Below are 21,297 nucleotides of genomic sequence, written 5' to 3' on the forward strand. Positions count from 1 at the left end.
CCCCTACTGGGGATGTGCCCGCAACCAAGGTACATGCCCTTGACCGGAATCGAACCGGGGACCCTTGAGTCCGCAGGCCGACGCTCTATCCACTGAGCCAAACCGGTTTCGGCTTATTGATTATTTTACAGAGAGGAAGGGAGAGGGATAGTTAGAAACACTGATGAAAGAGAAACATCCATCAGCTGCCTCCTGCACACTCCCCACTGGGTGTGTGCCCACAACTAAGGTACATGCCCTTGACCAGAATCGAACCCGGGACCCTTGAGTCCGCAGGCTGACGCTCTATCCACTGAGCCAAACCGGTTAGAGCTCTTTTTTTTTTTGGAGAGAAACATCTGGTTGTTGTTTCACTTATTCATGTATTCATTGGCTGATTCTTAAAAAAAAAAAAAATATATATATATATATATATGTGTGTGTGTATATATATATATATATATATATATATATATATTGAGAGAGGAAGGGAGAGAGAAAAATATCAATGATGAGAGAATCATTGATCGGCTGCCTCCTGCACGCCCCCACCGGGGATCGAGCCAGCAACCCGGGCATGTGCCCTGATCTGGAGCCGAACTGTGACCTCCTGGTTCATAGGGTGACGCTCAGCCCCTGAGCCACGCCCTGGGGCTCACTGGAAGCGTCTATCCCCGGAGGAGGCGGTGAAACCAGGTTACCTGGGCACCTGGCTTGAGTTCTGAGCTCGGGGATCAGGGCCCTTGGCTCGCTCCACCTGCCGCAGGGGCGAGTCGGAGGCCTGCAAGCCCTTGGGAGTTGGCGCTGGGACCCGGGGTGCACAGTTTGGGGGTACCCCGGCCCTAGGTGAGAGGAGGCGGTAGGTCTGGTAAACTCCCCCGGCTGAGTTTGGATTTGGACCCAGGGCCAGGGGAAGGCAGCTGAGTCTTAACGGAGGCTGTGAGCGGTTAGGGCTGGGGTTTCAGGCCGCGCCAGCGGGGAGGCGGACCAGGGCAGGCAGTGGCCGGAGGTGCCCTTCCCCTCCGGAGCCGGTCAGGTTACCGTCTGCAGCCGCGGCCTCACCTCCCCGAGTACAAGGGTGAGCAGAGGCCTCCGGGGCCCAGAGACGGTTGGGACGGCGCCCCACACCAGCTGCCGGGCTTCCCGGCCCGTGTCTATGGCAACCGCGCAGCTCCCTTCCCCGGGCGCGTCCACCTCAAACGCTCCGTCCTTTTGTTCGCACCGCGTCCCGAGTCGTGGTCGGTGTTCCCAGTTTCAGTCGGTAAATAACAGCCTGCCTGTCACTCTGAGACGGGCTGGGGTGGGGCGCGGGGGAGACCCCCTCCAAGACGCTAAGACCCACGTGGGCAGCGGAGGGGAGCCCCGGTGTGTGTGTGAGGGGGGGGGTGTGGGGGGGAGAATGCACGGGGTTTGGGGCCGAACCGCGCTCCCGTCCTCCCGAGGCCTCTGAGCCCCTCCCCTTCCCGCGTGTGACTGCAGGTGATGGTACCTGGGACGTCACCCTGCAGACAGCAGAGCAGCCCGCCAGCTCCCACCGGCTCTCCTTGGTGCGGGCTCAGGAGGGAAGCAGGGGCGCCCCGCGGGAGCGCGGAGCCGGCGGTCGGAAGCCTCGGGAGCTCGCCGTCTTCGCTGCAGAGCGGGAAGGTAAGGGTCCCTGTCTCCTGCGGTGTCCCGAGCATTCATGGAGACGCTGCGCGGACGCCCTGCACGCGTCAGCTGCCGCCCTGAGCGCGCGACCGGGGAGGGACAGGAGGTCGGAAGAGACGTTGGGGCCCGCCAGCCCTCGCTTCCCGGCGGAGAGCTCTGCTGCTCCCGGGAGCGCCGCTGCAGGGGGAGCTCGGGACGTGAGCCTTCGAGGGGGACCCTGGCCCTCTGCGGCGGTGTCTTCATACTTCAGTTTTTAGAAAGCGCGGGAGAAGAACGGCCTGCAACCGGTTACCTACGGGGCTAAGGCTTTTAGGCAGGAAGCACGTACTGTGTACTGTTCCTTTAAGGCGTAGGGCCTGCCCGAGGCGTTCTGGCCCTCGTCGCTCCCCGTAGCGCCCCTCCGAGAGGCCGGCTTTGTGCGCTCGCCCCGCCCCGACGCCGCTGCGGCCCTTTGCGCACGCGCACTGCCGGCTCCGCGCCGCCTCATCGATCTCGGTCCGGCTCCCGCCCAGGCGGCGGCCGACGCGACTCCCGGGGCGCTCTGCCCGCTCCCGCCCGCCGCGGCCCCGCAGGTAAGCGGAGGGCGCCTGGGCCGCGGGCACGCGCGGGGGCCCGACGCCCTTGCACCCCAAACCGCCGCCGCCGCACGTGTTCCGGCGGGCCCGGCCTCAGCCCCGGTCCCGCCCGCCGGGCCCCTCGATGCAGACGCCCCGCGCGCCCATGCCGCCTCGCCTTCCGGGTACCCGCCTGCGCCCCTCTTCCGGCCGAGCGCGCGGCTCCTCTCCTCACCGGAGCCTCCCCCGCGGAGGTCCCGTCCCCCTCCCCCCACGGGTCCCCAGCGGCTCCCGGGGACCTCCGGCGCCCACCGGGGCGGCCGCTCCCCAGGGGCCTAGTGACGAGCCCGCAGCCCGGGGGCTGCGACGTCTCCCTGCAGCCAGCCTGCAGGTCCCCTCGTCTGCACGGCGCCTCCAAAAACACCCCACGAGCCCCGGGCCTGGACGGGACGCGCACCCCGTCTGCCCTCCGCTGCGGGAGCGCCCGCACCCCGACTTGCTGCTCGGCCTCAGCCCGAGGCGGCCAGGCCCCGTCTCCCCGAGAGCCCCAGGCCTAGGGTGGGGTTCGCTGTCGGGAAGGGGAGGCCCCCGGGGCGGGCCCCGAGCCTGCGACCCCTTCCAGTCTGGCCCCCGGAGCCGCTCCGGGTGACGTGAAAAGACGCGCCCTCCGGGTCACTTTCCTTCCCACCCAGGTCCATGTACCGACCCTCTGGCCGGCCCGGCCTGGGCACTGCCTCCCGGGTGGGCCGGGCCGTGGGAGGGCCGGTGCGGGGTCGCCAGGTTGCCTCCTGTGTTCCCTCGCCCGTGGGCCTGGCCTCGGCCCTGGAGCTCAGGAACCTGCATTTTACCAGCGGCCGGAAGCTCCCAGGTTGGGGGGCTTGGCCGCAGGAGGTTGGGCGAACACCCGTGGGCAGGCAGGGTGCCCGGGGGGCCAACTCCGGTGGCCGTGGCCGTTCCCTTTCCCCACCGCCTTTCCAAGGAGCCCAGCTGCCTAAACAATTGTCCCCGGGAACCACCGAGTGTTTGTGGAAAATGCCGCGCTCCTCCCCCCCCCCCCCCCCCCAGGAGGAAACGTGGGGACCCTGTTAGAGGCCCAGCTGGTTTTGCCTGGATGCTGGGCTCGCCCCAGGTGGGAGCGGACCGGCTGGAGGGGGAGGGGCTGGCATCCTCCCTCCTCACCTGAGGGCGGTTGCCTGGCCAGGCCGCACCTCCTGGTGGGCCTCAGCTTTTATGCTAAAACGCTGTTCGGGCCCCTGAAGCGCCCCTTTCTCCTCGGTGTCCCCACCGGTGCTGGCCTCAGCCTGTGTGGCCGGCCCCCTCGGAGGCTGGTTCTGGGAAATGGACTTTCTAGCCCTGGTCCTTGGCTCCTCCCTCCCGGACTGGCCCAGCCCCCAGGGGAAGGCCGCAGAAGGTAATCGCCTAGGAGCCTTGGCCGCCGAGTGCCAGCCGGTGTTCCCTGGCGGGGCTGCCCGCACCGCCCCCCCCCCCCCCGCGGTGCAGCGGGCTCCGTCCGTCCTGGCCGCAGGTAGCCAGCCGTGGCCGCCCTGCTGTGCACAGCTGTGCTGCGTTGTAATTCCTTTCCCTTCTTGCATGAAGACTTGGAGACTTGCTCTTTTTTGTGATGGCTTCCATTTCACTTCACTGGGCACGCTTTAGTTTTAAGCTGCAAGCGAGAACTTCCAGTGTGCACACTCCTGAACGGTGGGTGGTCCCAGCTTCCGGGGGTTGGGTGGCCAGTGATGCTGGCAAGAACACCCTGGTGGCTCCCCTCCGAGTCCCCTGGTGCTTCTGCGAGGGGCATTCCCATGGTCACGGTGAGACCTAATGGAGCGCAGGCTCGGGCTGCCCAGCAGGCAGGGCCGGGGACCTGTGTCTGCAGACACGGCTCTTAGCGCTGTCCTCACCCGGGATGCGTGAGGATGTGGATGAGTTCCCAGCCTGTGCACCCGAAGCGCAGCCTCCTGTGATCTGGCTTGTTCTTCCCGGACCAGAACCTCCAGTGGTTTATACGGCGGAAGGCCCTTTGAGGAGAGCCTTGGGCGTGCTGGGCGGGCGGCCGGGTGGGGCTGCATTCCTGTAGACCCGCAGGTAACAATGGAGGCGGCCTTGAAGGAGGGGCCTTTGATCACCGCTCCTGCCTGAGCCCGAGGGCAGCCTCAGGAAGCATTAGGGATTAGGGTAACAGTCAGATGCCTCCACTTGGAGCAGCGGATCCAGGCTCAGTAAGGTGGTCCAATGGTTCTTACCCTTTTTCCTGGAAATTACTTACAAAATGTGGTTTGCTTGTTGGCCTAGGTCCCCCACTGTAGGCTGCGCTTAGCCCAGAGCTCTTCCTGCTCTGAGTGTTGTGTGGAGCTGTAACCCGTCCGCCTGCATCTCCCTGCTGCTCGGTGGGCCTCGGAGCCATGGCAACGGAGGAGAAGAAGCCAGAGACGGAGGCTGCCCGAGCGCAGCCCACCCCCTCGTCGTCGGCCACGCAGAGCAAGGCGAGTCCCTGGCTGCTGGGGAACTGCAGGGGCACGAGGCTGCAGATGCTGGGGAGTGGCGCTCCGGTTCATCAGTGTGAGCCCGTCAGAGCGGTGCGGGTTTAGTCAGTGACGGGCGGTTTTCCAGACCCGTCCCCTGGGGAGGGGCCTTAGCAACAACTCCGCTCCTCAGTCCTGTGGGAGTGGCCCCGGCCCCGGCTGTCCTGCAGCACCCCTCATGCCTGGGCGGGTGTGCAGACCCGCAGGCCTCTCACCGGGAGCAGCCTGCCGGTGTGCGTGGGGCTGCATGAGGGGCGGGCGGGCAGGCGCCGACCTGGTTGGCACAGGTGGGTGCTGGTGGTCTGGGTGGGGTGGGTTAGGGCGGTGGAGCCGAGGCACTGAGGTGAGGCTGCGGAAGGAAGAGCTCAGGCTGGCTGTTCAGGTTGAGGGACATGCAGGCAGCTCTGGTAGTCACGTGGTACAGGTTTGGCGCTCAAGCCGGAGGTCTCAGATTCAGGCTGACGGTTGACTTGATGGTGGTGGGCACTTGTGGCTGATGAACTGTTTCCTCACCAGCCTACACCTGTGAAGCCAAACTATGCTCTCAAGTTCACCCTGGCCGGCCACACGAAGGCCGTGTCCTCCGTGAAATTCAGCCCCAACGGGGAGTGGCTGGCGAGTTCGTGTAGGTATCGGCGGGGCCTCGGTGGCTGGGAGAAATGGTGTGTGTGTGTGTGTGTGTGTGTGTGTGTGGAGGGGGCTTGCTCTCCGACACCCCTCTGTCGGTGCAGCATGGGTGTGCCTGCTAGCTCCCGTGTTTAACTGGGAGAAGCCACGCCCTGTTGAAATGGTGCCCGTTGCCGCTCCGTGGCGGTGGTTGGGCAGTGGTTGGGGAGTGGAAGGTACTGCCCGTTCTGTGGGTGGCATTCTTCAGGGTCCCTCACACTGTTCCCGGGGGCTCACATGGGAAAACCCAGATTTTGGACTCTGGGTGACTGGGCTCTTTGTTACTCCTTTCTTTCAGCTGCAGATAAACTCATTAAAATTTGGGGTGCCTATGATGGGAAATTTGAGAAAACAATATCTGGTCACAAGCTGGTAGGTATCAGCCCTGCACACTGGTGGCTGCTGGACAGTGTAGCTCCAGCGATCACATGGGTGGGGCCCCTTCCCAGGCCTGTGGAGTTACGTTGAGTTCCCCCCCAAATTCTTTTTATTTTTTAAAATATGTTTTTTATTGATTTTGGAGAGAGGGGAAGGGAGAGGGATAGAGAGAGAGAAAGGTTGGCTGCCTCCTGCACCCCCCCAACTTGGGCATTGAGCTGAAACCCAGGTTTGTGTCCTGACCAGGAATCACTTGGTTCATGGATCAGCGCCCAACCACTGAGCCACCTTGGCGGGCCCCCTCCAAATTCTTTTTGGTAGCTATTTGCGTCTTTTCGTTTTTTCAAATACAAGTGAAAGTTTATTTGGAAAAGTCACAAAGGTAGAAAGAGTGAGCTCAGGGAGGCCAAAGCAGGGCCTGGGGGCTTAGGAGAGAAGGACATCCCATGACCCAGGTGCCTGCCCTCGACCGGGAATTGAACCCGAAACCCTTTGGGGCGTGAGCTGACACTAACCACTGAGCACACTGGCCAGAGCTGCCACCTCTTGCTTTTTTAAGCAAATGCTCCTGAGTCCTGGACGAGTTTCTGCCCACGGAGGCCTGCAGCGCCACCGAGCGTGCGTAGCCGGGGGCCGGGCCGTGTCTCGGTGCTCAGCGCTGGCCGAGGACTTGCTTGCAGAGTGGGACGAGCTGTGTGTCCAGTTGGATGGGGGTGGGGGGTGGGATTTGGCTTCTGCTGGTTAATTGTGTTTTGTCCCTCGAGATGGTGACCCTCTTGTCTTTCCTCCCCAGGGAATATCAGATGTGGCCTGGTCCTCAGATTCTAACCTCCTTGTTTCTGCCTCAGATGATAAAACCCTAAAGATATGGGATGTGAGCTCGGTAAGCCGAACTCGGGGTCCCCTCCTGGGGAAGCGTGTGTGGAGAGGGGCGGCTGGGGCAGCGGGTCCCTGGCGGCCTGGCTCTCCCAGGTGTGCATCGGTCGGCCTGGCCCCGCCCCGCCGGCAGGCCCCGGGGTGACAGTCTGTCATGTTTCATTCTAGGGAAAGTGTCTGAAAACCCTGAAGGGACACAGTAATTACGTCTTTTGCTGTAACTTCAACCCGCAGTCTAACCTCATTGTCTCAGGCTCCGTAAGTGCTGGCCTTTTCGGGGTGGGGGTGGGCACAGAGGTGACCTGTGGGGTGGTGGCAGTTTTGGGTTCGGAGGTCTGCCAGCTCCTGACCTCCCTGTGGCGCGGCCTTGATCTCTCCTTGTCTGCAGTTCGATGAGAGCGTGAGGATATGGGACGTGAAGACGGGGAAGTGCCTCAAGACGCTGCCTGCGCACTCGGACCCGGTCTCCGCCGTAAGTCCCTCTGGCCTGGGAACTCCATCTCCAGACACCGGCAGCGTGGAGGGTGTAGAACCCTGTAGAACTCAGTCCGTGGCAGGGCCGGTGGCTGTAGCGTGGGGGAGGGTGTTCCCAATTGGAACCTTCCGGTCCGGGGCGTTCGGTCCGGGAAGTGTGACCGGGGGCAGTGTGAGTTGAGAGTGGAGCCAGTAGCTCTGAGGTCCTGGAGGCGGGTGGGATGGCCCACCCGGTTGTGGTGAGAATCCCGGTTGTGGTGAGAATGGGTGGTGGGTGGGCCCGAGCGCCCGTCCTGCTCTGTAGGGTCCGAGCCTGCTGTCGCAGGGGCCGCGCGTGCACAGCGTGTCGTCACACTGCACACAGGGTTGGCGCTGCACGAAAGCGTGGCTCCAGGGCTCCCCTGCGCCTCCATCTCACCTGGGAGCGGGTCAGTAGCAGGAAGCAAGACCGTTTTAAAAGGTGTTATTTGTTGTAAGAAGGCTTATCCTGGGTACAGTCGCCTCAGGACTCGACAGGAAGAATAGGAATGCGTGTGAACTCTCCCTCCTGGCAGGGCCCCCCTCTTACTGGCATTGGGAGTCCATTGGGGGGAGAAGGAAAACCCCAAAGGTGAACCAGTCACAGGAGAGGGACGTGTCAGAGTGGAATATATTTATAGGAAGGGGTGCCCCCCGCCCCCGCCCCCCAGCTGAGCTAGACTTAGATCAGGTAAATGGGGCCGAAGCGCAGTCAGCCTCGGCCGGCAGCAGGTCCCCGCGGGGTTTGGAGCCGCCGGATCTCCTTCCTGTGCCCTCCGCAGAGCCAGACCGCTCAGGAGGCCGTGTGTGGGGTCCCTGTCCGGGGCTTGGAGCAGTGGTGGGTGTCAGGCTGGTGCTCGGATGGCCGTGGGCGGGCACCTGGGTGAGAAGCCCCCAGAGTCCATTCTTAGGAGGCTACAGATGGGGGGGGGGGTGGTTCCCCCCTGATTTCTTTGCTTTTGTAAAGCAATGTTAGGGGAAGTCATTTTTGGCTACGGTGATCAGGCTGCCTTCACTGGGGTGGGGGGCGATGGCGACGCCGGGGGCCGGATCCCGGACAGGACAGGCCCTCAGGAGTGGGCCTCCTGCGGCCGTGGTTTAGTTTCAGTCAGTGATGGACTCCTCCGGACGGACTGCAGGCTGGTTTTCTTCCTGTGGTTCCTCCTCCGTGGTGAGAGCCGTCCTCTCCACCTGCTCGCCGGCGGCTCAGGAAGCCAGCACCGGGGCAGCAGAGAGGGTCGCCCCGCACTCGGGTGGGGCCGCGGGGAAGAAGCCTGTGTGGCGGGCGTCAAATCTTCCTCCCTCCCCCCCCCCCCCCCCCCCCGCAGGTCCACTTCAACCGTGACGGGTCCCTGATCGTGTCCAGCAGCTACGACGGGCTCTGGTGAGTGGAGGCCTCGGGCGGAGCAGTGGGAGGCAGGCGGAGCAGCGAGGCTGCGGACGGGTGGACCCCCAGTGAGCCTCGGGTGGTGGGTGCCTCCCTGCAGGGGCCCCGCGAGGGCTGGACCTGCCAGGCACCGGGCCTGGGGCGGGGGGGGGGGGGGGCGGCCCGCTCACCGCTGAGGGGTCGGAGCCGCCTGCCCCGCGTCTACGAGGCGTCAGTCACGAGTGGTGAACCCAGACACCCCACCGCAGGCAGCCAGGCGGCAGGGGACAGGGCGGCAGCAGACCGTCAGTGCAGCCTTGGGGATCGTGGGCGTGGAGCTGGGGGGTGTGATGCGTGTGTGCAGGGGTGAAGGCGCAGGAGAAAGATGCGCATGTGATGGTTTAGGTCAGTGATCGGCAGACTCATTAGTCAAGAGCCAAGTATCAACAGGACAACGATTGAAATTTCTTTTGAGAGCCCAATTTTTTAAACCTAAACTCTATAGGTAGGTACATTGTTATTAACCCTTTGCACTCGCTTTTTTCTCGATTCCTTTATTCTTCTCGGGATTTAATTTTTTAAATACCCCAGATTTTACAAAGCGCGGCAGTAGAATAAAAAACTGGAGTTTCTTTTCATACAAACTTATTTATTTGGATTTTTTTATATCTCAAATTATTGATACATTCAAAGAGTAATTTTAATCTATAATTTTTCATGGTGTGATATTTTTTGAAACATTCACCCACATGAAGACCTGGTTTACATTCACATGTTTCGCAAATATAAATCGTCTCTCTTCTTCTTCCTTTGATTTTTTTGTTAGAACAAACAACACAATCTTTGTGTTTTTTGTTAGGGTGAGGTGTGATTATATGGAGTTTTCCATCTAAACGTTGCTCTAAGTTAGTGGATAATAATCTACCCCTGGAAGTTAGTGTACCATCTCTGAATTCTCCAACAAGATCATGTACTAGTTTCCTAATAAATTTCTCATGCGTTATCGGTTTTTCATTTTTTCTTTTTTGGCATCAGTTGAGACGGCATTTACATTTTACTTGTCCTTTCATGCTAATAAAAACAAGAAAAGATACTGGAAAAATAGACAAAAATCCCCCTTCCCCCCGCGGTGAAACTACGTGTCCAGTGTGGCTCGACATACGAGCTGCTACCGATGCTAACCGTGTCATCACACTCGACATCCGAGTGCAAAAGGTTAATTAGGGTACTCCTAAAGTGGCTTTTGCTAAAAACACAAGGGGCCAAAGAGCCGCATGTGGCTCGCGAGCCGCAGTTTGCCGACCACTGGTTAGGTCAGTGGTCGCCGACCTCACGGACCACCGGTTGGTGACCGCTGGTTTAGATGAACTCGGCGAGCATCAGGGCGGGTTTGGCGTAGCTGGCCTGGGGCAGCCTCTGCTGCGATGATGACCCGAGTAGGACTTGCCGTGTACAAGGGAGAAAGTGTCTAGAAACGTGATCGCGTTCAGCGGAAACGAGACGGGAGGACAGCAGGCCGCGCAGTGATCGGGGCGCCAGGAGGAGGGCGCCCAGTGTGGGGGGGCGGCAGCGGCTGGCGGCTGAGACCCGGTCAGAGGCTCTCAGGTTTGGGTTAGACCCCTCTGACCCTTTGTTCTCTTCCGGAAACAACAGAGTGGCCACTGCAGGTCTGACGGGGCCGGGGGTGGGGGGTGATGGTGTCCAGCCGGTGGGAAGCCAAGGGGACATTGATGCCCGTGATTTAAGATGGAGCAGCCGCTGGGGAGGGAGACAGTGATGCCCCCGGGGCTCGCAGGAGAGTGCCGAGTGGACGGTGCCGGAGCGCGGGGGGGGGGGGCTTGGGGGGCCAGGCCGGGGTGCCCGTGCGCGGAGACCCCACTGTGGAGGGGAACTGGAGCACACGGGTCCGTGGCGTGTGCAGCGCCCATTCTGGTCCTTGGAACGTGCGAGAGGAGCTGTTGAGTGGACGAGTGACGCGGGACAGTGCGAGAAGCGTGTTCCCTCTAAAGCGGTTTGATTAGAGCGGCACGCACGCCACTAGCTGTGACTTGCTTCTTCACAACTTGTTTGCTTTGCAGCCGGATCTGGGACACCGCCTCTGGCCAGTGCCTGAAGACGCTGATCGGTGAGCCGCGCTGGCCCGGGGGGCTCTCCTCTGAGGTTCCCGGAGCCCCCTTCTCGGTCCTGGGTCTGCCCCTCCGGGAGGATTTCCCTCCTCTGCCCTCCTTCCCCACTAACGGGCTGGCCCCGCCCTGCCCCCTGAAGGACCGGAGCACTCTGCCTGTGCCTGGCCGGCCCTGGGTCTTCGGCCTCGGGGCCCTTCCTAGTCATTCCTGGGGCGGTTGTGATTGTGCCTCGCCCTCCAGGCGTGCTCGGAGGAGGGCCATGGAGGAGCCTGGAGCAGAGGCCCTGAGGTCACTGCGGGCGGTGTTAGAGGAGGGGGCGGCTCTGGGCCGGGGTGTCCCGGAGTGGGAAGACCTGGCCTGGGCTGGCAGTGGGATGCTGTGGGCGGGCTGCAGGCCTGCTGTGCCTGTGAGCAGGTTGCCATGGGCCCCACGGGGCCTCGGGCCTGGGAGGCTGTAGGGAGGGCGTCCGCCCTGGAGGGTGTCAGTCAGGGCGTGTGGCTGTTCAGGAGCCTCATCACCTGAGTCAGCCTGGAAGTATTCGAAGTTTTAGGTCAAAGGGGAGCCGGTGCAGCCGGCAGCCACAAGGAGGGGCTGGCCAGGGGGTTGTGCGCCCCTAAGCTCCCTCCCGAGGCTGCCGTGGAAGCATGTAAGGCGGGGGCTCAGGCCGCCCAGCTCGCCTCCCGCCTGCAGGGCTGGTCCCTGAGGCTCCCGGCTCCTCGGTCCTCGCAGGGGCTGTTCTGTGCTCCGGTGTCCGAGACTCCTAAGACCCAGCCAGGCTGGTCATGGCCCTGCGAGGCCTCACTTTTTTTTTTTGTTACGAGAATATTTTTCCATTGATTTAAAAGATACATATTTTTATTGATTTTAGAGAGGCCGGGAGAGGGAGAGAGAGAAACATCAGTGATGATAGAATCATCGATTGGCTGCCTCCTGCATGGCCCCTGACTGGGGCTGGAGCCCACAACCTGGGCTTGTGCCCTGACCCAGAATCGAACCAGTGACCCTTCGGTCCTTGGGCCGACGCTGGAACACTGAGCCAAACGGGCCAGGACAGGGGCGTCCTGACTTCCCGCAGCCCGCAGCCGACAGGCGTCTTTCCAGGGCGGCTGGTGCAGCTCCCCTGCTCCCTGTTAAGCAGTTATGTGAACCTTTGATCTGCTCGGCCACCCCGCATGGGCGGAGACCGAGGCCCGAGAGGCTAACCAGCCCAAGGCAGCAGCACCCCGGCACCTGGGGAAGGCGGGCAGCGGGCAGCGGGCAGCGGTTCCCGGTCCCGTTTCTCAGCCCAGGTCTAGGAGGTAGAACCTTCTGGACTTGAGCACATAGTCCCGCTGATGCTGTGCTCAGCGCTGGGTTGGGCTGTTGGTACCCCTCATCTCGCCTGCGTCACCCGCCGGCCTCCCAGTGCGGCCCCTGGCACCGAGGGGCTGGCGGCCTCACGCCTTCCCGTGCCTTTCCAGTGACTCTGACCAGCCCGCAGCCCAGGCCCCAGGTGCCCGTCAGACAGGCGCAGGTTCTCCGAAGTGGTAATGCCACTCCCCCGGCACCCGGGACACCAGCTGCCCCTGCTCCCGCACCAGGTGCAGGCTCCCGGTCCCCTCGCCCGGCCGGGGCGGCGCGGCACTGTCACTGTCACTGTCACGTGGCGCAGAGGCCCTCCTGGGCTCGGAGTGCTGAGCCCGGCCGGCGGTGAGGGGGATGCTCAGCCCGTGGTGGCTCCGACCCTGACCCCAGGCCGCCGGGGCTCAGACGCAGGTGTGGGTGTAACATGAGGGCATTTTTCTAGAGGAACTTCCAGATCTTTAGCTAAAACGGTCACGGAAGACACCTGAGAGCATTCACCCAGTCGTTTGTGTGGTCCTCACATCCCGCCTGCCTGGCGTGTGGGTGTTTCACGTGAGGAAGCTGATCCTGGATCACCCACTGCCCGTGGGGGCTGGCACCCCGAGTGTGCACCGCCGCAGGCCCTGTGCTCCCCACGCCCTCGCGTCAGAGGTGATGGCCCCACGGGCCGTGGGCTGCACAGGCACGAGCAGGCTCTCACGGGGCCACGGGGGGCGGCGGTGTTGGCACCGGTGGCAGCGGCCTCACCTGAGGGTCCTGAGCAGCGATGGGTGTTTCCTGCCCGCTGGGCCCGAGCCCCGCCTCAGCCCCCGCTCCCCGCAGATGACGACAACCCCCCGGTGTCCTTCGTCAAGTTCTCTCCGAACGGCAAGTACATCCTGGCGGCGACCTTGGACAAGTGAGTGCTCCCGCCTGCCCGCAGCATTCCTTCCGCGGGGCGGGCCCTCCCCTCCCCCTCCCCCTCCCTCCCCCTCCCTCCCCCACCCCAGCTGCAGGATGGGGCTCCGGCTGAGCTGCGGCCTGGTTCTGTGCCGTTCCCCCACACGCCTGGGCGCAGATCCCCCGTCAGCCCGACGGCCCCTCCCCTGGCTGAGGACACGTTGGGGCCCTTGGGGGGTGGCTTGCTGGGCCGGCTTGTTTCTCAGTGCCGTCCTGAGGCCGCAGCGCCCTGTGGGGCCTCCCTGCTCCAGGAGGCGGGTGCTGTGCTGAAGTCTGGGGGGGTTTCTGGAACCAGGTCCCCCACGTCCCTCTAGCAGGCACGAGATGACCCCTCAGTGATGTGGGAGCAGCCAGCAGCTTTCTTTCAAAATGTCTTTGAGCCAAATATTGGGGGTTCTCGCGCTGTGCTCTGGGGTGTCCTCAAATCCCACTGCTGGCACCGGCACCGGCACGTGGGGGTTCCAGCCTGCAGAGGGCGCAGTGACAGCAGCCAGGTCCCCCCAGCAGCTGGGGAGCGTGTGTGACCCCCTCTTTCCTTCCAGCACCCTGAAACTCTGGGACTACAGCAAAGGGAAGGTGAGCAGCGGAGACGATGCGCCGGGCCGGGTGTGCGGAGGCCGGGCCGGGTGTGCGGAGGCCGGGTGTGCGGAGGCCGGGCGTGCGGAGGCCGGGTGTGCGGAGGCCGGGCGGGTTTGGTGATGGCTGAGCTGAGCAGGACCTGCAGCTGGGGGCCCCCGCTCAGAGAGCCATGTTCATTGAGTTGGTTTGGTGCAAATTTCTCCAAGACGTGGGTTTGCTGGCACGTCAGCTCTGACCACGTGGGTTTGTGCTGCGGGCATTTGAGTGCTTTTCAGGATGACTTTCGGTGAGCTTTAAAGGGCCGGCACTCAGAGAATTCGGGGAATTGTCCAGGAGGCGGGGCAGCGGGCCTCTGACCGTGCACGTGTCCTTTCAGTGCCTGAAGACGTACACCGGGCACAAGAACGAGAAATACTGCATATTTGCGAACTTCTCCGTGACGGGGGGGAAGGTGAGTTCCTCGCCGTCCGTCCCAGTGCCCTCCTGAGAGGCCCTGCCGAGGGGCGGGTGCTCAGGTGCTTTCTGTGCGCAAAAAAACCGAAAGCCACACGCTGCAAAGTGGTGGTGGCTGTCACTCAGAAAGGGGATGTCGTGACTTGCGTGCTCCTGGACCTGCCGGCTCTGTAAGTCGGACCCGGCATAGCTCCCGGGAGCGGCGGGCATGGGCAGGCGTCTGAGTGGTCGCCTAGCAGGCCATGCCGCCCCGAGCCGGGCCCCAGGCCTGCCCGCCTCAGTCCAGGGGAGTGGGACTGAGGAAATGGGACGTTCAGCTGAAGTGTAAGCGACACGAAACTATAAAGCGGTAATTGAAGAAAACATTTTACACCCTCGATGCCCGCTGTGTGCGGCTCTGTTTCGGAGTGGCGAGCAGGAGGGGGGCGAGGACGGGGCTCAGTGCGGGAGGGAGGGTGAGTTCGGGGCTATGGGAACTCCCCTCACCTCGTCCCTGTCTGCCCAGTGGATCGTCTCCGGCTCGGAAGACAACCTGGTGTACATCTGGAACCTGCAGACCAAGGAGATTGTGCAGAAGCTGCAGGGCCACACAGGTGAGCTGCACTCGGCCGTGCTCGCAGCGAGGCGGGTGTGTGTGGCCTGAGGCCGCCTCTGTCCTGGGCTCTCTGGTGGCCTGGGGGCCGCCCATTGGGGAGCGGCCGGCCAGCGCCAGGTCCTGGCTTCCCCTCGGCTGCCTGGCCTCGTCCATGCGGCTCTGCGGCTTCTCCGTGCAGGCGGCCCGTGCCCAGCATGTCCGGGAGTGAAGTCGCCCGCTGTCCATTGCAGGGCCCCAGCTTCTGTCTCCCAGGCAGGCCCGTTCCTCAGTGCTCTGGGTGCCCCTCCACCCCCTCACTGGCTCCTCAGCACTCGGGCTGCCCCTGCCCCAGCTGCCTGTCCCCCCTGCATCCCACCTTCTGTAGTCAGTGGAGAGGGGTGTGTCCCCTGAAAAGCAGCAGCACCCCCACATGGCTACACCCCAGAGGTGGAGGGGCACCGACGTGGCCTGCTCCTCTGAGGGCGTGGGGGAAGGTCAAGTTCAAGTTCGGGTTCAGCCTTTGTAAATCTAGTGCCTCGAGCTGGCCGAGCCCAGGTGCCAGCTGCTGTGGTGGCACAGACTTGCCTCCTGTGACAGCAGCCCCGGAGGGTTAGGCCGGGCGGCGGTGGAGGGTGGGCGTGGGCTCGGCCCCGGTGAAGACTGTTGTCCAGGCAGAGACCACCTGTGGCCCGGCCTGGTGTGGCCTCTGCCCGCAGCGCCTGGTCCTCCTGTCGCTGTCGGCAGCGCCTGGTCCTCCTGTCAGGGACAGGCTGTGAGGCCATGGTCAGCGTGGGGGGAGCCGCCCTGGGCTTGTTGCAGGTCCCTGCGCAGGGAGGGCGCGTGTGGACTGTCTCTTGTTTGCAGACGTCGTCATCTCGACGGCGTGCCACCCGACGGAGAACATCATCGCCTCGGCCGCGCTGGAGAACGACAAGACCATCAAGCTCTGGAAGAGCGACTGCTAGGCCCGCGCCGGGCCCGGAGGCTACCGATTGGCAGGGGCGGAGCCCGGGGTTCCCCTGATCCAGGCTGGGGATGGGGGCGGGGCCTGGACCCCTCTGAGGACCATTAGGCCGAGGGGAGAGGTCCCACCAGAAAGTTCTAGAAGGTGACGTTCTTGCCAGTTCCTCTGGCTGGGAGGAGTTCCCAGTCTCTTGTGTTCCGTCAACAAGACTTGTCATTTTTGTTTCAGAAGGTGAGCCAAGTTCAGTTTATCGCCGTTTCCCCGGAAATGTTCTGTGCTGTTTTTGCTGTGTTATTGCCCGTGCCAGGCTGTGACCGGTCGCCTCCGCAGTCCGGGCTGGCCAGTCGGCACTGCCCGACACGGTCGCACGGCGCCGGCCCTGCCTGTAGTCGTTCCCGTGTGGGTGTCTGGAACCCAGACCCTGTGAGGCTGTGTCTGTGAACTCGTGCTCGGGGGCTCGGTGCCGGTGTGTGGAGTCCACGCAACACGCCGCGCCTCAGGCCGGACGCAGAGGCCCTGGGCTGGCGTGGCCGCGGCCCCGGGCACCTCGTCCCTGCGTGTTGCAGGTGAGCGGACTTGGTCCAGGACTGGGCCTGCACTTTAACCCTGTGCACGGGGCGGGGACGAGCTCTCCGGGAGGCTAGCTGAGACGGCGCCCGCCCTGAAACGTCCTGCTGAATGTTGCGGATGGCTCTCGGGGCGGCTGGGGTGCAGGAGGCCCCGGCACCTCAGTTCCCGGCGCAGGCTCTCCTCCGAGGGACCAGCTGGTGGCTGGCCTCTTGCTGGCCTGCGGACCGGCAGGCTTCTTGGAGGCCTTGGCGGCAGGGAGCAGAGTGTCTGTCATCCACCTGCCTGGCCCTCCCGGCCATCCCAGCCCGGGCAGCAGCGGGCATGAGGCCAGGGCTGCAGAGCAGTTTTGTGGCAGTGGCTGGTTCCTGGGGACCCCTGCATGTAGCAAGGCCCCCCCCCCCCCAACCCCCCCGCCCTGGGTTCGAACCCAGTCTGCAGCACTGAGACCTTCGGGGGAGGCGTGAGGGAGGTGCGGTCCCACCGCGGCTGGGTGAGCTGACGGCTGACATCCATTCACAGCCTGGGTCTCGGCCCCTGCTCTCCTGAGGCCCGGGCCCTGGTTTTGGGGTTCGGGACGGTGCCAAGTGGTGGATGGGCTGTTAAGAAGTGGGGGCCACCCTCAGACAGGCCTCCTGGGAACCCCCTGGTGGCCACTGGCACAGGGCGAGTGTGACAGTTCTGAAGGCACCTGGGGCGGCAGCCACAGGGTCCTTGGAAGTGAGCGTGCTCGTGGCTTGTCCGTCTGGGGTGAACGGCCGCAGGGAGAGGGCGATGGCTCGCCGGCCGGCTCGGAGCATCCTGACAGGAGAGCCGAGGCCCGGGGCTTGGCTGCGGCTCCCGAGGGAGGTCGTTCCGTGTTTTGTTGTTCTGGGGTCTGTTTGCCCCGGGAGGAGGGGTCTGTGCGGAGCACCGTGTCCCGAATATAGTGTATTTTTTCTACATGGAATTCTCTGTTGTAGATTTATGTAAAAACACATTCACTTTTTGGAAATAAAGATTTTCATGTCTTGTATTTTTGTCCCCTGAGTGTTTTTTACCTTCGTGTGTAGCTGTTACGGGGGTGGAATTGCTGTGGGCCTGTTACAGCTGGGGCCTTGGGCGAGAGTTCATGGCTTTTTAAAAACTAGCCTTACTGCTCTGAAGGTTATCACGGGGAACGGGACAACGAGGGAGAGCGGAGCCCCTCACGCCCAGTCCTCCGGCGCCGGCGCCTCTGCTGCCTGTGCCCCTGCCCGTTCGTGCACGTCGCAGGGGTTTCATTCTCTAGGCGGCAATACATAGAATCTCTAAAGAAATTTCTTTATAAAAAGTATATTTTTATTGATTTTAGAGAGGAAGGGAGAGGGAGAAACATCAATCGGCTGCCTCCTGCCGCTGCCCCCACTGGGGATCGAGCCTGCAACCAAATCGAACTGAGACCCGGTTCACAGGGCAGCACTGGGCCACTGAGCCACACCAGCTGTGCTAAAAAGCATTTCTTCCAAAACCGTACCACACACCATAGTCACTTCAGTCAAGTATTCGCTATCCAGATTTCCCAGTTGCCTTAATACAGTGGTCAGCAAACTCTAGTCAACAGAGCCAAATATCAACAGGACAACAATTGAAATTTCTTTTGAGAGCCAAATTTTTTAAACTTAAACTATATAGGTAGGTACATTGTTATTAACTTAATTAGGGTACTCCTAAGCTGGCCTTTGCAAAACACTCAAGGGGCCAAAGAGCCTGCATGTGGCTCGCGAGCCGCAGTTTGCCGACCACTGCCTAAATATCTTTTAAAAAGTACATATGGCCCTGGCTGGTTTGGCTCAGTGGATAGAGCGTCGGCCTGCAGACTGAAAGGTCCCAGGTTCGATTCCGGTCAAGGGCATGTACCTTGGTTGTGGCACATCCCCAGTAGGGGGTGTGCAGGAGGCAGCTGATCGATATTTCATCCATGTTTCTAACTCTATCCCTCTCCCTTCCTCTGTAAAAAATCAATAAAAATCAAAATAAAAAGTATATATGTCTACATGCTCCACAAAAATGAAAGATAAAAAAGCCGACAAACGAAGGTGTATACACACGTCTGTGTGTACATGTCCGTGTGCTCATACACGTTCACGCTGTGAACTGCCCCGGCGAGGCCTGCCTGTGGGTGGTTGATCTCCAGCTGCTCCGCGTCCCTCCCCTGACCAGGAGGCCAGGGCTCCCCTGCAGGCCCGGGGCTGCGCCTGGTCGCCCTGCCCCTGCTCCGTCCAGAAGCTCCGTGGCTGGAATTGTCACCACCAACTCAAAGAATTCAAATACCAAACCGACTCAGGAAACAAAGCAACCAGAAGTACATACACACACGTGTCCGTGTACACATGCTGAAGGGAATGTGCAAATGGATTCAAAACTGGCAGGAGAGGTGGAAACGCGCAGGGCAGCAGTGCTTTCCCCTGGGCACGGCTTTGGCATCTCCGTAGGTGACACTTGTCCATCCCCCCAGGGTCCCCGCACAATGGCGGAGACACCGGAGGCAGAGGGCCTGCAGGGAGGGCACCAGCTGGCCCTCTGACTTCTTTGGCCAAAGTCACGGTGGCAGTTCTTCCTGGAGGACTGACTACCCGTCAAAAGGCTGGTGCGCGGGGAGGGAGGTTCGGAGTGAGTCCCCGCAGGTGGTGAAGGCGCCCTGGCCCCCGTGTGCTCAAGTCAGTGAAAAGGGAGAAAAAAAAAAACAGTGGTTAGATGCCACGAAGTAGGTGGCAATGCCTTAACCGTATGCGTGTTGTTAGGCCCGAGAGCCTCTTCCATCCTTGTCAAGGGGAGTGCTAACCTTCTCTCCTTTCATACAACACAACTGAGCCCTGGCGCCGTTGGCTATTTAAAGACCTCTACTCCCATCACTTTTAGGTTATGGTGACTTTATATACATGTCTCAGAGACACGAGAGCGAGCACTCCCATCCTACAAAGGCCACATAGTCTACATTAAAACCGTCCAAATTCGTTTTAGCGTGTGGAAAAGCCTCTCTTTTTCGTGCTATAATATATGCATAAATACAGCCAATCAAAGGCCGCGAGGAACACCCGGAAGTCCCGTGTCCTACAGCAAACTAGATTCCCCCGGAAACAAAACAGCAACACGACTCTCCAACGGTCGGGAACTGGCTCGGAACTTGCTGCGGAAATGGAAATGGTTTGTAGCGAATCAGAGGACGAGGAAGGAAGCTTGGCTCCACGAACTTCCGGACGCAGCCCTGCGCTTGGAACTGTGGGTGCTCGGGGCGCTGGGACCTGAGGGACGTCGCCCGCCCGCGCTCCGCGCCCGCCCTTCTCGGCTTCTGCGCATGCCCGGCGCTGTCTCGGGGTTGTGGGTTCGAGCCGCAGCCGGGTCAGTCTGCGCGGAGCTGCCCCCCGCTTCTCCCGCCCGCCCTTCCCTCGGGGTTTAAGTGCGACGCCTCGGGTGCTGGCCGTCCCGCAGGGTGGACGACGGGCCGCAGGGCTCCCGCCGGCCTCTTCCGCGCGAGCCGCGGCCCATCCCCAGGCGGCGAGGCGGGGCCTCCGGACGGCTGAGGGCGCGCGTCCCCGGGCGGCCCGCGTGTGCTGCGGAGGCGTGGGCCGCGGGAGACTTGCGAGTGCGCGCAGGACGTGCATGTGTGAGTGCACGTGTGTGCATGTACATGTGTACACGTGCGGGCACGCCCACGTGTGCAGAATCCTGTGTCCATGCACAACTAGGTGTCCACACACGTGTGCAGAGACAACACAGAAGGGCGTGGGCCGAAGGGGTGGCGCAGCGGGCTGGCTGGACACTGGGAAGGTTCAGGGAAGCCCTTGAGTGACAGGTAGCGGGGACACCGCCCACCTTTGCAGAGTCTGTGGAGAGAATGGAGGTGAGAGCGGGACCCAGGGAACTCGGCAAGGCCTGAGGCCCGGGCGCCCCCCTAGGGGAGAGGCTGTGACGGAGATCGCGCCTGGAGGCCTGGCTGAGCACCTACTGTGTGCCGAGGCCTGGGTCGCCCTGCACAAGTGTCTCTCGCTTCACTCCCACATCCCACGAGGAAGCGGCCCTCGGCACCCCCGCTCTACAGCTGCAGACAGAGGCCCAAGAGGTTGGTTAATTGTGCAAAATTACACTTCCGCTGGGGCAACAGGTGGGTGTGAGCCCGGCTGTGGGCGAGGCCAGGCGCGTCTTACTTGGGGGCCCCGCCTGGGACCTGGGGCCTGGTCACAGGCGGGGTTCCATGGGGGTGCCGGGTCCCAGTGACGTCTCCTGCCCCGTGGCCACGCCATGATGGGCCTCCCCTGCCTTGGGGCTGCAGCTCCTGGTCCCCATGGGTTTGGATAGAAGGGCCGCTGGCTCCTCGGAGCCCCAGACCAGGCCTTGCGAGCTTTAGGATGAAACCTGAGATCAAAATGCTGATTCCAGGCCCCTCCCCCGAGTCTGGGGTCTGGACCAGGCCTAGGGGTCTGCATTTAGGAACCCTTTTGCCCCCTCCCCACCCGGCAGCCTGTCTTTGCTCTGGGCACTTAGCGATGACCAAGATGTGGGGAGCATCTGTAGGCTAAGGCAGAGGCCTGCACGGGGCCGGAGGACCCGAGGCGGGGGCCCCTCCCCGGGTGGGATCCACTGACCTGTGTGACCGCCAGGACGCGGAACCAGCAGACACCTGCCCCTTCGCCGTGGCCTCAGGGCGGAGCCCGTGCCCGCTCGGACCGGGTGCTCCCGAGTGCCTGTTGAATAAACACGGGGTCGGTGCTGTGATCGCCACGAGCCCGCGCCTTCAGCCCTGGTCCTGGCGCGTTCTCCCTCCATCCCAGGGAGCCCTGGACCAGTGGGGTACGTCCTGGGCAGGAGGCCGATGGGCGAGCAGAGTGACCGTCTGCGGGGAGCTCACCAGCAAGGAGCTCACGGGACCCCACGTCTCCTTCCCGGGGGGCTGTCCCAGAGGCCCTGCATGAAGTCAGAGGAAGTTCCAGAAGTCAGAGAAGGCGCAGCCATTTTGCACAGGCAGGGACAGGACGGGAGGACTTGCCCAAGGGCACCCTGCAAGTTGATAGTGTTTGGGGTGACTCGCCTCAGAGGGTGGAGATGGGGTGGTGGGGGTTTCCGTTGGGCCCTGGTTGAAGCCCCAGGCCTGTCCCCTCGAGGTTCAGGGTAGAGTTGCTCCATGCAGAACAGGACACCCCGTTAAACTGGAACCTCAGATCCACAGCAAATAGGGTATGTCCCCTGTGGGGCGCGGCCGCAGTGTTTGCACAGGTTCAGGCCTCGGGCTAACGAGAGGGCACAGTCCTC

The 21,297-nt window shown here is 62.4% G+C and overlaps 1 protein-coding gene and 1 non-coding gene across 4 annotated transcripts; one reads left to right on the forward strand and one right to left on the reverse strand.

Annotated features, from left to right (window-relative positions):
* Nucleotides 1–1,532: 1,532 nt before the first annotated feature.
* WDR5 (WD repeat domain 5) lies at nucleotides 1,533–17,044 on the forward strand. 3 transcript variants are annotated; one of them, XM_054727216.1, is made up of 14 exons: nucleotides 1,533–1,623; nucleotides 4,476–4,666; nucleotides 5,222–5,330; nucleotides 5,670–5,743; nucleotides 6,543–6,632; nucleotides 6,794–6,883; nucleotides 7,014–7,097; nucleotides 8,446–8,501; nucleotides 10,562–10,608; nucleotides 12,776–12,851; nucleotides 13,435–13,468; nucleotides 13,848–13,922; nucleotides 14,430–14,517; nucleotides 15,363–17,044. In XM_054727216.1, exons 2-14 carry the CDS (start codon nucleotides 4,586–4,588, stop codon nucleotides 15,461–15,463), a joined length of 1,005 nt encoding a protein of 334 aa, XP_054583191.1. In that variant the 5' UTR covers nucleotides 1,533–1,623; nucleotides 4,476–4,585; the 3' UTR covers nucleotides 15,464–17,044. The 3 variants fall into 3 exon arrangements, with proteins under 3 accessions (XP_054583191.1, XP_054583190.1, XP_054583192.1); XM_054727215.1 differs by lacking the exon at nucleotides 1,533–1,623 and adding an exon at nucleotides 2,076–2,198; XM_054727217.1 differs by lacking the exon at nucleotides 1,533–1,623 and adding an exon at nucleotides 2,824–3,048.
* A 1,684-nt stretch (nucleotides 17,045–18,728) lies between these two features.
* On the reverse strand, nucleotides 18,729–18,854 carry LOC114226802 (U6atac minor spliceosomal RNA). The gene has a single exon (XR_003612913.1). It is a non-coding gene; the product is annotated as a U6atac minor spliceosomal RNA (small nuclear RNA).
* Nucleotides 18,855–21,297: the final 2,443 nt, after the last annotated feature.

This window comes from Eptesicus fuscus, chromosome 15 (assembly GCF_027574615.1).
Source record: "Eptesicus fuscus isolate TK198812 chromosome 15, DD_ASM_mEF_20220401, whole genome shotgun sequence".
Taxonomy (NCBI): Eukaryota; Metazoa; Chordata; class Mammalia; order Chiroptera; family Vespertilionidae; genus Eptesicus; species Eptesicus fuscus.

What these genes read in the sequence shown, in the direction of transcription:
- WDR5 (XM_054727216.1), top strand. Translation starts at nt 4,586, where the DNA reads ATGGCAACGGAGGAGAAGAAGCCAGAGACGGAGGCTGCCCGAGCGCAG. An exon ending in AGATATGGGATGTGAGCTCG is followed by an intron (nt 6,633 to 6,793) that starts GTAAGCCGAACT and finishes GTTTCATTCTAG; the next exon opens with GGAAAGTGTCTGAAAACCCT. An exon ending in GGGACTACAGCAAAGGGAAG is followed by an intron (nt 13,469 to 13,847) that starts GTGAGCAGCGGA and finishes GTGTCCTTTCAG; the next exon opens with TGCCTGAAGACGTACACCGG.